Genomic DNA, 16,028 nt, shown 5'->3' with positions numbered 1-16,028 from the left:
TTTCATTGACTACAACTCAAAAATGCGTTGGACCCCATTGTGTTTGCCTCGGCCTCATTTAGAGGCTATCACCCGGTGCTGTATGTGCGGTAGCCGTGATCAAACTTGAAGGTTCCTTCTGTTGTCCACGTGAAGATTAACCGTTAACTTCCCATGAAGGTTATGATGCCTCCTCTATGCCAGAGCAAAGGTCACCAGACCGGTGACTGAGGAGGAGACTGAAGAGGAGACTGAGTTTCGTGAGAATCTCTGTTTTGATATTACTCCTGCCCTTTAAGCATAAAAGAGTCCAGTTTATCAAAGTGGTCTCTCTCAATATGGCAGCTCCTGAACTCTACACTAAGGTAAGCAGGGATATGGGTTCCGTTCTGGGTGTAGCCAGGTGAATGTGACGACATTACAGTACAAAAACGTTGGGACTGGCTAATTTGGCACCTTCAGAGGACCACGCTGACATTAAGGTGTGAAAGGACCTACATAGGAGGCAGTGTGTCGTCAAAGATTTGCTCTTTGTTTTCATAAGTTTCCGTTGGTGGTATGAAGAAGAGAAAGTCCCGGTGTTTGGGACTGAGGAGTTCACTGGAGGGGATTGAATGACTGTTGTTAATGTTTAATGCAGAGCAGGCCGCTTTATGCTGATGCTGGTGAAATGCGGTAACGCCATCTACACGGATCACACGGCTACATTTCAAAATGTGTAGGCAGCTGTATAAACAATCTTATCAACGAATATATTAGTTGGTCATTCTGCCCTTTGAGGATGTATGCTGTGTGTTGGAGAACAAAAGGTTGAGTGTCTCTGTGTACTGTTAAGTCCACTCCAACGGGAAAAAGTACACATTCATATATCTACATCATCCAGGTGTTTTGTTACTTCATGTATGCTGTTACCTTTATTACATATTAAATGTACTGTATGCATCGCTGTAACAGATATGCAGTTAAATATTGAAATCAAATATTTCATTTTAGAAGCGTTGCATTCAAATGGGCACTTCTTGCCATACAGAGAGATCATTCATTTCTCCAAATGTGTAAACAGTGCCATATTAAACAGAATTTCTTAGTGTGATGCGGCCCCCTAAGTGTGAACATGTGAACTGGTCTGTCCCAAGGGAGCCTGTGTCTGGGTGCCTGATGACCAAGAAGTCTGGGTATCTGCCCAGCTGCAACAGGACTACAGACCTGGAGACCAGAATCTCAAACTCGGCCTCAGCGATGGCAGAGTGAGATATGCACACTTCTACGCTTCATTTATTTTTATATTTGCACCAAAGCTGTAATACATTCATTTTGAGCACCCCATTAGTCTTCCTTCTTTGATTTTACATTTCCCAATAATTCAAGACAAGTGGAACCTGTATTTTTCGCTTAAGGAGATACACTACTCAGTGGCGCCCCCTGTTGGTCTTCCCCCTCTGGGAAACCCTGAAATTTTGGAAGGAGAAAACGACTTGACAGCCCTCAGCTTTCTGCACGAGCCAGCGGTGCTTCACAACCTGCGCGTGCGATTCCTTGACTACCGTAGCATATACACCTACTGTGGTTAGTGACATGCGATTTAATCACACACAGCTACTTCTTTTACGGTCGGTGCCATATAAGTTTGGGTTTTACGAGGTATAAGGTTCATTGTGGCGTAAATTGTACAAGAAGTTGCCATTCTGTTGTATACATCCGGAAACACTATATACATATGTTTTGTATATACATTAGTAAAGACAAAATTACAGGAAGGTCAAAGTCAAAGTCAGCTTTATTGTCATTCAGACTTTACACAAGTGCACAGCTGAACGAAATTGCGTTTCTCCAAACTCCAGTGTTAAAGCACCAGAGCCCAGAGTTGCAAGGTTCAGTTGCTCTCGCAAATGTTAAGGACACTAGTATGTTCTGGAATATTACATTTTTGGGGGACAGGCCAGAGAACAGTGCTCATAAAACGTCTGTGCAGGTATTGTGCTGGTAGCACTAAATCCATACGAACAGCTACCCATCTATGGAGAGGAGGTGATAGATGCGTACAGTGGCCAGGACATGGCCAACATGGACCCCCATATCTTCTCCATAGCCGAAGAAGCCTACCGCACCATGATCAGGTCAGGGAGTGATGATGGGTCTCCACTAAAGCTCCTCGTCAAGCAATGTTTGTTCCTGTTATCTGCATTTTTCAGGGTAATTCACCTGTAAGTATAACCAGCTGCGATGTCCGTGGAACCAGTCCTGACTTGTCAAGTTCGTAAAATAAAAGTCTTGAATTTGTGTCACAATAAATAGAAATATTAAAACGAATAGTGGGAACCCACAAGAACATCAAACTCAGTAACTGTAACTGCAAATCTACACAAAGGTTTGCCTTTTTCGTGTCACTGTATCACTGTGAACTACGGTGCCTACCACAGGGAAGAGAAGAACCAGTCGATTATCATCAGTGGTGAGTCTGGCTCTGGGAAAACGGTGTCAGCCAAATTCACCATGCGCTACTTTGCCGTGGTGGGTGGAGCAGCCCAGCAAACCAGTGTGGAGGAGAAGGTCCTGTCATCCAACCCCATCATGGAGGTACTACACCAGGGATGGAGGCTCTACACTGAGCTCAGTTTCACTGTGATCAATATTCTATATTGCCTCAACATGTCTTCTGTTTTGCAGGCTATAGGAAATGCTAAAACAACACGCAACGATAACAGTAGTAGGTTTGGCAAGTACATTGAGATTGGCTTTGGATCTAAGGGAGACATAATTGGAGCAAACGTGAGGACATATTTACTGGAGAAATCCAGAGTCGTTTTCCAGGTGCCCTGAATTATATTTATATTTGTTGTCTAGTAAAATCTGTTGTGTTATTTTTCAAAGCTACCAAATTATCTGGTAAGTCAGTGTTCCTGTTTGTTCATGTTTATTCCTTTAATTTGAAATTGCTTTCTTAGGCTCCAGAAGAGAGGAACTATCATATCTTCTACCAGCTGTGTGCCTTGAAGGACTCCCCTGAAATGAAGACACTTAAACTTGGTCGGCTGAGGACCTCGTCCATCTTAGAAACACCACAGCCTCCTTCCATGTGTTTACATTTTTTGAGCCGTCTGTGTTCTTATTCCCAGACTCTGCAGATCACTTCCGATACACTAATCAAGGGTTGGACATAAACATCCCAGGCACAGATGATGCCGTGGAGATGGACAACACCCGGAATGCTCTAACTATTATGGGTAACTCTCCACTGCTCACTTACCACATGATGCAAGCTCATCCCGTGTGGATGAATTAACACATGAGATGTCTGGTTTAACTCCGCAGGAGTGCAACCTGACCAGCAGATGGAGCTCTTTCAAATCCTGGCGGCTGTCCTGCATCTTGGCAATGTTAACATCCAGGCCAGTGGCAGAGGAGGAGACCGCTGCTACGTCAGCGTATGAGCACTGCTGTGGAGACAATGCACATTTCAACATATGATGAAATAAATCTGCACAAATGCATCTGTCGAGTGCTGAAAATTCAGGCGTTCCCTACGCTGTGTGTACGCATGTTGGCGTTGGCAGGCGGATGACCGCTCGCTGGCGATCTTCTCCAAGCTGATGGGGGTGGAGGCCTCCCAGATGGCCCACTGGCTCTGCCATCGGCGGTTGACCGTGGCTGGGGAGACGCTGGTGAGGCCCATGTCAGCCCAGCAGGCTAATGCAGCCCGCGACGCTCTGGCTAAGCACGTCTACGGGCAGCTGTTTGCCTGGATGGTGCAGAGGCTGAACTCGGCTCTGCGGGCCCACCGAGAGCGGCCCAGGACCCTCGTAGGGGTTCTGGATATCTACGGGTGAGCAGCCGAACGTGGCGTATGTGGTGTAGCTGTCCTCATGTGCCCTGTGTTGGCTCGCCTGCTGCTGACTGCAGTTTGTAAGAATGTTTCTCCTCCGGCCAGATTTGAGACCTTTGATAGAAACAGTTTCGAACAGTTCTGTATCAACTACGCCAATGAGAAGCTTCAGCAGCAGTTCAATAGGGTAACGTAGCAGACGCAGTTTATGCCATCTGAACGTACAACACTGTGTGTGTGTGTGTGTGTGTGTGTGTGTGTGTGTGTGTGTGTGGCTAATGTCTGCTGTCTCCTCTGTCCAGCACGTGTTCCAACTGGAGCAGGAAGAGTACGTGCGAGAGGAGCTTCCCTGGAACCGTATTGAGTTCAGTGATAACCAGCCCTGCATCACCCTCATAGAGGGCCCGCTGGGTCTCCTGGACCTGCTGGATGAGGAGTGCAGGGTGAGTTTTGAAGTCTCCAGTGGTTTATCTCTCCATCCCTTGGCCTTCAAGTGATGGCTCGAAACATCTACCTGTTGGATGTGGGTTCTGTGTTCAAGCACCGTCCTGGAGAAACCGCTGTTGTTCTGATGTTAGGTTCCTAAAGGCTCAGATGAAAACTGGGCCCGAAAGCTCTACGATCAGCACCTGGACCGCAGCCTTAATTTCCGTAAGCCGCGCATGTCCAATTCGGCCTTTGCCCTTGTACACTTCGCCGACGTGGTGAGACATCTCAGTTTTAAGCTTGCATGTTGCTTTGCACAGTCTCCTGTGTGAATGTGTATGTTGTTTTGGTCCTCCCGAGGTTTCGTCCTAATCTTCACCCCTTGGCTTGCTCATTAGGGATCTGGACCCATACGATTGTAAAGCTGCTTTGTGTGACAACGTGTGTTGTGAAAAGCGCTGTATAAATAAATTTGACTTTGACTTTTGCTTTTCCACCACAGGTCCAATATGAATGTCATGGGTTTTTAGAGAAGAACCGTGATACTGTATTTGAAGAGCCCATCAACATAATGAGAGCCAGTCAGGTACAGATGCACCCGTGCACTCAGTCTGGACGTTTATGAACTGAATGATGAAAGATGAACGGATCAGTTCTAAACTGAACTTTGTTTCCTAGTTGGAGCTTGTTGCGGAGTTGTTCCAGCAAGAGCCAATAGGGGGCGCTCTCTCCGCATCCTCTGTGCATAACGGCCTCGTGCGCTCAGGGAACAAAGCTCACCGCGAGCACAAACTGACGGTGGGCTTCCAGTTCCGCCAGTCCCTGCAGCTCCTGATGGACACGCTGAACAGCACCACCCCCCACTACATCCGCTGCATCAAACCCAACGACCTCAAACAGCCTTTCATGTGCGTGGACGCGAGGGCCTCTGATGTTTAAGAGCCGGTGTGCTGAGTATGTGATTGAGCTGGCCTCTCTCTGTCCGTCTCTCTCTCAGGTTTGATCCTAGAAGAGCGGTCCAGCAGTTGCGGGCCTGTGGAGTGCTGGAGACGATCCGTATCAGTGCTGCAGGCTACCCGTCCAGGCACAGTCTAATTTCTCCTCCCCTCGTTTAATAGCACAGCAGCTTGGCGCTATTATGCTTCTAAAACGTGCTCTGTTAGAATATGAAACCATGTCTTCTACCATGTCATTAGCCCTCCCTGTTTTTCATCTTCTCCAATCTCCTCCAGGTGGAACTATGAGGAGTTCCTCAGCCGCTACCGAGTTCTCCTGTGTGGTTCCTCGCCCCCGCAGGACGACTTGCGGGTTTTCTGCCGCGGGGCCGTCCCTCCCCTCATCCCGGACCCCGGGCAGTACTGCTTTGGCCGAACGAAGGTGTTCTTCCGGGCGGGCCAGGTGGCCGTGCTGGAGAAGCTGAGGGCGCAGAAGCTGCAGGCCGCGGCGGTTCTGGTGCAGAGCTGGGTGAGGGGCTGGCTCCAGCGCCAACGCTTCCTCCGCCTGTACTGGGCCGCTCGCACCCTGCAGAAGTACGCCCGGGGAGCGCTGGCCCGCAGGTCAGAGTGTGTGTGTGTGTGTGTGTGTGTTCTGGTGTGTGTGTGTGTGTGTGTGTGTGTGTGTGTGTGTATACTTGCCTCCAATGTGACCCAGCACCCCAGACATGTTTTTTTTTTCTGAGCCGGAACCCCAGTGGTAACGTGGCTGAGCCCGCGGACCGCTCAACTGTGTCTGTCTGGCTGCTGTTTGTTAACCGGGTCCTGTCGTTAGGCGGGTCTGGATGTTGCGCTACACTCGGGCCGCTCTGGTGGTCCAGAAGACGTACCGCATGGTGGTCGTGCGCCAGCTCTACCTGGCCATCCGGGAGGCTGTCGTCACCATCCAGGCCTTCGCCCGGGGCGCGCGGGCCCGGCGGACATGCAGGCAGGTAAAACCCGGCCGCCCTGCCAGCGTCTCGGCCCGTACTGTAGCTGCATGCCGGTACTGAACCCTGAATTCTGAACACGTAGCTGTTAGCGGAGCGGGCGGCGGTCCGCGTCCAGGCCCGTGTGCGCGGCTGGCTGGCCCGGCGTCGGTTCTGCCGCGTGCGTGCGGCCGTGGTGCTGGTGCAGTGCTGCGTGCGGCGCCGTGCGGCCCGGCGGGAGCTGAGGCGGCTGAGGGCGGAGGCTCGGTCCGTGGAGAGGTACCAGGAGCTCCACAAGGGCATGGAGATGAAGTTGGTGCAGTTACAGTGGCGCGCAGACCAGGAGGTAACGGAAGGGTGGGGTAGGGTGTGTGTGTGTGTGTGTGTGTGTGTGTGTGTGTCTGTGTGTCCAGACACGCCCACTACACTACAGCAGGCTGGGGGAAGAGTCAAGTGGGAATATGATGGGACCCACTCCTGTCTTTCACCTAGAAATCAAACTCACTATATTCACTCTTTATGTGTGTGTGTGTGTGTGTGTGTGTGTGTGTGTGTGTGTACGTGTGTGTGTGTGTGTGTTTGGGGGGTTGTGCCCGTGTGTTGTGTCTCAGGCCAGAGAGAGTGCGTCTCTACGTGAAGCCCTCCAAGCGGAGCACGACTCCCACAGCCGGGAGGTGGAGAAACTGCGCTCCACCCTCGACGTCCTGCAGCGGCGGCTACACGAGCAGAGCCTCGCTGCTCCTGCGCTCCCCACCCAGCGGGAGGAGGAGGAGTGGAGACACGAGAAGGAGAAGACCGCCCACCAGATCCTGCTCCTGGTGCAGGTCCGTAACGCTCCTGTCTGCTCCTCCTCCTGTCTGCTCCTCCTCCTGTCGGCTCCTCCTGTCTGCTCCTCCTGTCTGCTCCTCCTGTCTGCTCCTCCTGTCTGCTCCTCCTGTCTGCTCCTCCTGTCTGCTCCTCCTGTCTGCTCCTCCTGTCTGCTCCTCCTGTCTGCTCCTCATGTCTCCTCCTCCTGTCTGCTCCTCCTGTCTGCTCCTCCTGTCTGCTCCTCCTGTCTGCTCCTCCTGTCTGCTCCTCCTGTCTGCTCCTCCTGTTAGCTCCTCCTGTCTGCTCCTCATGTCTGCTCCTCATGTCTGCTCCTCATGTCTGCTCCTCCGGTCTGCTCCTCCGGTCTGCTCCTCCGGTCTGCTCCTCCGGTCTGCTCCTCCTGTCCCCACGACCTGCTGATCTCCACGTGGTATCTGGCGCGTTCACAGCTGTCTGCTTTTTCTCCTGTAGGAGATCGAAGCTCTGAAAGTGGAGAGAGACTCTCTGGCGAAGGAGCGTGATGAGCTGACCAGTCACTTCCTTGAGCAGGAGAAAGCCAGAGAAGGTAGAAGACCTGCTTCCACACCCTCTTTCTGGGCTTATGCATCCTCAAGTTTAAGATGTTTCCCTCAGTGTCAGTGTTTTGTTTTGAGCCCTTTGCCAGGCCTAAGAGAGTATCTGTGTACATCTGTGTGTATCTGAGTGTTGTGACTGTGTGGTCCATGACTACATTTGCTTATGTTGGTATGCATATGTATTCTGAGTGTTTGTAAACTGTGTCTGTTGTGTCAATTTGTGTGTGTGTGTGTGTGTGTGTGTGTGTGTGTGTGTGAACTTTGCACATGGTTAACTTGCTAACATTATTAATAATGTTGTCCTTGTGTGAGTGTAGGCATGAATGATTGTGTGTGTGTTTGTGTGTGTGTGTGTGTGTGTGTCTACATGCCCTGTAGGTGGGTGGTGTCATGTCTCTTATTCAGGGGAAGCGTCCTTTTGTGTGTACACTGGGTGCCTCACCCAGCATGTGACTGGATGTCATAGCTGTGTATGTTCATTGCAAAGTGACCCAGGGTTCCATGAAAGGTGCAGCATAAAAATAATCTCATTCGTTAATCGTGTGTGTGTGTGTACGTGTGTGTTTATTGCAGAGAGCAGGCAGCAGGCTGCATCCCGGGCCCAGACAGCGGTCCAGGCCGAGCTGGAGGAGGAGAGGAGGCGGTACCAGGGTCTGCTGAGGGAGTTCACCCGTCTGGAGCAGAGATACGACAACCTGAAAGACATGAGCACGCTCCCTACTGCTGAGGTGCGTCTGCTGCCGGAGGGATGGAGGGATGGAGGGATGAAGAGAGAGAGAGAAGGAGAATAAGTTAAGTTTTCTCAATATGAACATTGATGATGCTTTTGCATAAAAGCTGATAAAGTGTGTGTGTGTGTGTGTCTGTGCGCACCACAGCGGTGGCGAGGACACAAACGCACCGAGTCCACACAGAGCCTGTCCCTGGAGCCTCCTTCACCCGTCTCCTCAGACGCGCCCTCAGCCGAAGACAGCAGGAGGATCAGCGTCCCCTTCCCTCTGGACACGAGACCCTGGGGTCCCGAGGCTCCTCTGGTGAGAGCCGCCACCACCACAGGCGTCGCTACACACGTTTATGCTCACGTCAACGTCGTGATCCAGACATGCTGAAGCAGGCTGAGATGTGATTGGTTCAGGTTGGACCTAAACGTGCTGTAGTGTAAACACCCACACGCCGCAAAATTCAAACGGCGTTCGTTTATATTCAAACCCATTTCGATTTGAGTGGAATCGACCCAAGCTGTATGTAAGTGGCAGTGAACACACTACTCCCTGTTTGTATGTAGAATGCTTTAATGGAGGACCTCGGTGTGCTGAAGGACACGGCGGAGAAGAAACGAGGAGATGACCTCGGCCACGCCTACGACGCTGTCCGCGTGGCCAACAAGTCCGAGTCTTCCCTTCCTTATCGCGTTTGATGATGAATATGCCTGCTTCAGAATTATTCATGAACATTTATTCATTTAAAATAATAAATAATAAATGTCCATCTGCATGTGTGTGTGCGTGTTTGTGTGTGCGTGTTTGTGTGTGCGTGTTTGTGTGTGCGTGCTTGTGTGTGCGTGCGTGTGTGTGCGTGCGTGTGTGTGCGTGCGTGTGTGTGCGTGCGTGCGTGTGTGTGTGTGTGTGTGTGTGAGACGTGCTCCTGCAGGTTCCTGGAGAAGCAGCTGTTGACTCAGAGGTCTGAATGGGAGCAGGAGAAAGCTGATCTCACCCTGAAGCTCCAGCAGGCCCAGGCTAGAGGAGCCCCGGCTGGCAGAGAACTGAAGGTGACACCTTCACCACCACCTCCACCACCTTCACCTCCACCACCGCCTCCACCACCTTCACCTCCACCACCACCACCACCTTCGCCTCCACCACCTTCACCTCCACCACCACCACCACCTTCGCCTCCACCACCTTCACCTCCACCACCACCACCTCCACCACCTTCACCTCCACCACCACCACCTTCACCTTCACCTCCTTCACCTTCACCTCCACCACCACCTTCACCTCCACCACCTTCACCTTCACCTCCACCACCACCACCACCACCTTCACCTCCACCACCACCACCACCACCACCTTCACCTCCACCACCACCACCACCACCACCACCTCCACCACCACCATCACCACCTCCACCACCACCACCACCACCACCTTCACCTCCACCACCACCACCTTCACCTTCACCTCCTTCACCTTCACCTCCACCACCACCACCACCTTCACCTCCACCACCTTCACCTTCACCTCCACCACCACCTTCACCTCCACCACCACCACCACCACCACCTTCACCTCCACCACCACCACTACCACCACCTTCACCTCCACCACCACCACCACCACCACCTTCACCTTCACCTCCACCACCTTCACCTTCACCTCCACCACCACCTCCACTACCTTCACCTCCACCACCTTCACCTTCACCTCCACCACCTTCACCTCCACCACCTTCACCTCCACCACCTCCTTCACCTCCACCACCTCCTCCACCTCCACCTTCACCACCACCTCCACCTTCACCTCCACCTCCACCACCTCCACCACCTCCTCCACCTCCACCTTCACCTCCACCACCTTCACTCTACCAGATACTGCACACCACAACTTCACTCAGAGCTTTTCATCTCCTGCCTGTTTGTAGTGTCCTTTCATCACAGCCTGTTTCTATGGCAATACTTTGTTTTGATGTTGCACTGGTGTGTGTGTGTGTGTGTGTGTGTGTGTGTGTGTGTGTGTGTGTGTGTGTGTGTGTGTGTGTGTGTGTGTGTGTGTGTAGGATCTAATGGAGCAGGTGGAGGTTGGGGAAGAAGAGTGCTACAGGCTGAGGAGGGAACTCAAGGACCTGAAGCACACAGTGACACTCAGAAAAATTATTTCATATACAGGTCTGTCACGTACCAAAACACACACACACACACACACACTCACTCTGAATATGAAATGATGTGAGTGCTGTCCCATCATGCCCAGCTGGGTCTCCAGAGCCAGCGCCCCGGCCAAGTCCTGCCCAGACGGGCCTGCTGGAGTGCAGGAGGAGAGACGAGAGCAGACTCATCAAAAACCTCATCACAGGTAAAACCACCCCCACCCCCACGTTCAGCCCCGCCCCTAGCCCCGCCCCTAGCCCCGCCCCTAGCCCCGCCCGGGTCGGTCTCGAGGCCATTGGCTGACAGCCCTGTCCGTCGTGCTCCGCAGACGTGCGGGTCGATGTGGCTCTGTCTCTGGACCCGGGGCTACCAGCATGTCTGATCTTCCTGTGCGTGCGCCAGGCGGACTGCATCAAGGAGCTGGCTCGTGCACGCGGCCTCTGCATCGCTGCCCTGGCTGCCATCAAAACTGCCCTGAAGGTATAAAACTTGAAGATCCATCAGACAGGTCAGGTGTTCGAGCGCGGGAGGTGTGGGATTTTTTAAACATTCAAATGTTATTAGAATGAGCTGTTATCCAGGATTTAAAGCAGTGGCCACATATAACAACGTTTGTGACACTGTGTGTCTCATCAGAAACACAGCAGTGACCTGGAGATGACGGCTCTGTGGATGAAGAACTGCTGTCTGCTCAAAGACCTGCTCACCCAGCACTCGGCTGCACAGGTACCGCCCACACCCCGCCCACGCCCCGCCCACACCACGCCCACGCCCCGCCCACACCCCGACCAAACCCTGCCCACATGCCACCCATCTCTTCCAGCAATGCGCTGTGCGGGTGCCACCATTCCTGTTATATATTATATACTGTGTACTCCTCAGTATTTAAATGGAAAATTCAACACGACCATTTAAACCAACCCCATTGTTTTGAATCTTTTCAACTGAAAATCTGAAAAATTGTGTTTATACTGACATACAAATATAACAATTAGCACATCTAAAAATATTTAAAATCTATGCTGAATTAGATTTTCAAACTATTTTTCCCACATTCATTACACACCATGCAATATTTTATATTCACATAAGTCTTAAACTATTAAACAAAGGCGATGTGTGGTTTGTGATCATGTAGGAGGCGGGGCCTCTCGAGGAGGCGTGTCCCCTGCAGGTGGAGCTGAAGGAGCAGGTGCGGTTGCTGGGTGACGTGTGTATCCAGGCCTACCAGCAGCTGTTGTCCATCTCCGAGACCCGTCTGCAGCCCATCATCGGTACAGGCTACGCTGTTGCTAAAGACCATTAGTACCAGGCATTTCTGGTTCTGATCATGACCATTAACACCCCCCCCCCCTCCTTCCCGCTCTCCTCGCTACAGTTCCAGCCGTGCTGGAGACCGAGACCATCCCAGGCCTGGGGGCCGGTGCCGGGAAGCTGTCGGGCCCCCGTAAGCGCGCAGCGTCGGAGCCCCGTCCGGAGGGGGCCACCATGGCGGGCGTGCTGAAGGAGCTCGGGGCGGTGCACTCGGCGCTGGAGCGGCAGGACCTGGACCGGGCCGTGCAGGACCAGACCTTCCGACAGCTCGTCCACCTACTGGCCGCCAGCGCCCTCAACAGCCTGATCCTGCGAAAAGACATGTGCTGCTGCGGACGCGGCCTGCAGATCCGGTCAGAACCGGCCCGGCGCTCGCGGAGAACACACAGAGTGTTTGAGCACAAACAGAACGTTGTACTGAGAGAACGAAGCCGTTTTAGGATTTTATGTTTCTCTCTTCAGCTATAATGTGAGTTTGCTGGAGGAGTGGCTGCGGAGCCGTGGGCTACAGACAGGGGGCGCTGCAGCCGCACTGGAGCCACTAATTCAGGCAGCCCAGCTCCTCCAAATGAGCAAGAAGACGGAGGTAGACGGACGAGCTGTGGTTCAGACCTGCAATGCACTCTCAAGCCAGCAGGTGTCACACTATATCTATGATAATTAATACTCTAAATTAATACTCTAATCATCTCAATCCTGTGAAAGTCAATAAAAACGCCTTAAAAATTGTATTGCAGATTGTGAAAATTCTGACCCAGTACACGCCTCAAAGTGATGTTGAGGAGAGAGTGACTCTAAATTTCATTCGCATTGTTCAGGTAAGAATGACTTCTGTTTCCTATTACTACTATACTATTATACAGGAGTGATCCAGAGTTACTATTGTGTTGCATTCATGATGATCTAAATAATGCCGGTAATCCGTGGGGTTTCCCAGGGACTGCTGAAAGGGCGATCAGATGGACCACCCCCACAGATGTTGCTGGATGTTAAACGGGTCTTTCCTGTTACCTTTCCTTACGTGCCACCCCCGCCGGTCAGAGCAGAGATGCTGGACATCCCAGACTCCCTAAAGATCTCCTTCCTACGCAGGGTCTGAGAGTCCTCAGTAATGCAGCAAACTGCTTTAACGGGCACCATGCTCAAATCCCGTATTTAACTACATTTAAATTGAAGTTTCAATCTAAGATGTGTGTGAAAAAATGTCAGCTTTAATTTGTTGGACAGCTAAATGTGTGGCTGTGTATGAAGGGGTTCTGTATCTACAAATAACGTTTTGACTGTGGTAATTGAGTATTATTGAGGTCAGATGTTTACATAGCATAAGAGTCAAATAGCAAAAGAATGAAAAATCCGAACATAAATTATTTCATAGCCATTTATTTAGATTTTATAACCATTTATTAAGTAAAAACACAGCAAAAATGCTATTAGTTTCACTTTCACCCCCAATAATAACAATCATATTTAGAAAAACAAAAATTATAAACATCTGTGTATAAAAAAACTCTCTCATGCTAGTACTCTTTATCACTACACATCAGAAATACATATTTATATATTCACAAGCCTTTCAAAAATAGAAAATAATACCCAGATATCAAAATAAATAACAACAAAAAAGACAACAATTAAAAATCACATCAAAGACACATGCTGGCACAAGGGAGATCTTTCCCAACATGCGCTGCTTCTTATTTACAAGTCTGCAGTCACGGTTGCGATCAGGTCAGACAGCAGTGTACACACATCCGAATGTGTTCATGTGAAGGACTAATATGTGTCTGTATCAATCGTTAAACCTCACATGTGTCCACAACTTCCCTGACGTTTGCTCATGGCATCTCCCACTCAGCTCTACAAACGTGGCAGTATAGTGTACCATTCTCTGCCACTTTCCAGTTCCGCTGAGGAAAATTTTTCCAAAGAAAATCCAATCTGTTCAACATTCACTGGTCATATGTTACCCCATACAGTAACCAAACATTTTTTACGCTAAGCAGTCCACTTAAATGGAAACAAATTTGGACTCCCCCCCCCAAAAAAATCTGTCCTACCAATAACAAACGATTAGTGCTGATCTTCCACAATGTAAACAATACGTGACTGTTAATTCGAGCTAAACTTTAATGCATAGAGAAATCACACAAGGGCACGTGGTACGACCATTTTAGCCAGAGGACATTTTGGGCAACAGATTATTACACCAAATGTGGCCCAAATGCTTGTGCTTGACTGGATTGGCAGCGCTTAGAAGGTTCCTCTGAGAATCTCGCGAATTTGCACGAACATGCTAGGAGATGTTTAGGGATGCGTGTCGGATAGATGGTGGAACAGCTTGCCGAGTTCTTTCACATTGGCAGGATTAACGGTGAGAGACGGAGGTCCTGTAAGCCGCACCGCGCTACGTTTAGGGCTGAGATTGGTCAGCGGCTGTGAAAAGCTCGGCGCTTTAGTGCTAGCTGGGAACGGGTGGCAAAATGATCTGGCGTTACTATGGCAACAGCATCGGGAACGATTGCGAACAGAAGATGTTTCCCGTTTATTTCTGCTATTGTGTAAGGGGAGAATCTTTCACCTAGTGAAGTGAATATCACACGTTAAATATCACACGCTTCTGTATAACCCAACAGGTACCAGAGTCCAGCAAACAGGAGTCCCGCCCCAGTGCCGCCTTATGCACAGACTCCAGGCCACGTGCACACACACACTCACGCACACATGTGGCACGTGCGCTCGCCCACACACGGCACGTGCACCCACCCACCCACACGCACCGCAGCTGATCTGAGACCAGGTGGAGTCTGGGTGGGAGGAGGCTGGTAGCATGCGTACAGGAGAACCACTTTTTCAATGTGCTAACAATAATAATTGAAAGGTGGTAAGACTCAGTTAGCATTATGTAAGCTGGACATCTCTGTACCTCCTCTAGCTTTCTGTCCTTGTCTATATCAGCACACACAGAAATGCACATAGAACAGAGATAATTCTTTATGATGTTTATGTATAACGTTCACATGCCTAGACAGCATGCGTGAGTGATTCGGATAAGGAGGACGATCCCAATTAATGCCAAGTCTCGCAAACTATATCAAACCACGAGGGCTATGGAGGAGTTATAACATAGAAATGTTGTCTCTCGTCCTGTAGGAATGTATTTGGTCCAAGCTGTTTGCCACCGATTCACAATATATTAGTAACGTTGTGCTTGACCTAAAAGTTTACATAATAAAAAAAAGAAAAGAACTTTTTGGCCCTGTTTACACTGAGAGTGACCGAGAAAAAAGGCCCCGCCCTGACACGGAACACACCCCCGGGAAGGCGTGGCCAGCCGGCCGAGACAAGGCAACCTCAGGAGAGGTTGTGAGGTTGCCTCGGACATCTTCGGCGGACACACGGGACGCAGGGTGTGACGGAGGGACGGCAGGGACCACCAGTGCAACGAGACAACCCTGCTTTCACTCACACGCTCACGTCTGTCACACTGTCCAAACAGAACCTGCCCTGGTCTTTTAGCCCAAGTCTTTCAGTAAGAGGGTCTCATCTTTCCATTATACTCTGTTTGATAGAATATTTGCGATATTAATATTTTCTCATATGTACGAATGACTACATAAATATGTTATTCTTTATATATCTTTGAACAATGAGGTTTTGTCATATAATATGTACTTTAAAAATCAAAGACATCACAAACATCAAGTATTAAAGAGATACAAGGATTTGTGCCTGTATCATTTTAGGTGCCAATCTGTGCTCTCAGGCAAGCCCTAATGGCAGGTTATGGCAGTGTCCTAGATACCAACCAGCACAGCAGATTATTTTTGGTCCTTGTAATAGGTGATCCACTATACGGTGTGTGTGTGTGTGTGTGTGTGTGTGTATGTGCGTTGGCGTGTGCCTGTGCCTCGAGCGTTAGCACAGACGCTCTGAGCTTGGTCGGCCCGGCACCTATCTCCCGCGGCCTCCGGGGGGCGCACTAGCTCCCCCGCCCCTCCTCGGCCGAGCGCTGGTCGGACTTGAGCTTGACGAACTCCTTGGCCACGTCGTCGTTGTTGCGCTGCGAGAGGATACGCAGCACGGTCAGGCCCGTCTCGTCCATGTGGACCCGCTTGGCGAGGGGCAGCCAGCACGCCACGCTGCCCCGCGCCGCCACCTCGCGCAGCTGCAGCACGGCCACGCCCACTGTGCGGTCCTCCCGCGCAAAACAGTAGTCCTTCACGCACACCTGCAGCTCGTAGCACTCCGGCCCGGCCTCGTTGCTCAGCGTGCTGGGCGGGACACAAGGGGGTGTGGGGGGGGTATTTCACTCGTCAGGCGGAGGCCCAAGCGCTAGCA

General features: G+C 50.9%; 2 protein-coding genes across 2 annotated transcripts in view; one reads left to right on the top strand and one right to left on the bottom strand.

Annotated features, from left to right (window-relative positions):
- The first annotated feature begins 82 nt into the window (after nucleotides 1-82).
- On the top strand, nucleotides 83-13,722 carry LOC143528661 (unconventional myosin-Va). Its single transcript, XM_077024462.1, has 34 exons — nucleotides 83-344; nucleotides 1,116-1,226; nucleotides 1,377-1,545; nucleotides 1,952-2,096; nucleotides 2,400-2,556; nucleotides 2,647-2,790; nucleotides 2,925-3,006; nucleotides 3,096-3,203; nucleotides 3,292-3,404; nucleotides 3,534-3,802; nucleotides 3,908-3,989; nucleotides 4,105-4,245; nucleotides 4,381-4,506; nucleotides 4,731-4,814; nucleotides 4,907-5,136; nucleotides 5,226-5,312; nucleotides 5,461-5,784; nucleotides 5,996-6,152; nucleotides 6,235-6,474; nucleotides 6,740-6,952; nucleotides 7,407-7,500; nucleotides 8,084-8,238; nucleotides 8,389-8,544; nucleotides 8,796-8,896; nucleotides 9,161-9,278; nucleotides 10,286-10,394; nucleotides 10,480-10,581; nucleotides 10,705-10,856; nucleotides 11,013-11,102; nucleotides 11,515-11,650; nucleotides 11,755-12,043; nucleotides 12,153-12,327; nucleotides 12,428-12,508; nucleotides 12,628-13,722. The coding sequence occupies exons 1-34, from the start codon at nucleotides 318-320 to the stop codon at nucleotides 12,787-12,789; spliced, it is 4,929 nt and encodes a 1,642-aa protein (XP_076880577.1). The 5' UTR covers nucleotides 83-317; the 3' UTR covers nucleotides 12,790-13,722.
- The window catches only part of unc13a (unc-13 homolog A (C. elegans)), a 38,253-nt gene continuing 35,296 nt past the window's right edge, over nucleotides 13,072-16,028 (bottom strand). The window contains 1 exon segment of the mRNA XM_077024461.1: nucleotides 13,072-15,961. Coding sequence (XP_076880576.1) covers nucleotides 15,670-15,961 — 292 coding nt within the window. The 3' untranslated portion in view covers nucleotides 13,072-15,669.

Source organism: Brachyhypopomus gauderio, chromosome 12 (assembly GCF_052324685.1).
Source record: "Brachyhypopomus gauderio isolate BG-103 chromosome 12, BGAUD_0.2, whole genome shotgun sequence".
NCBI classification, from domain to species: domain Eukaryota; kingdom Metazoa; phylum Chordata; class Actinopteri; order Gymnotiformes; family Hypopomidae; genus Brachyhypopomus; species Brachyhypopomus gauderio.
Note: the sequence above shows the minus strand (reverse complement) of the source record. Positions and strands in the feature narration are given on the sequence as shown.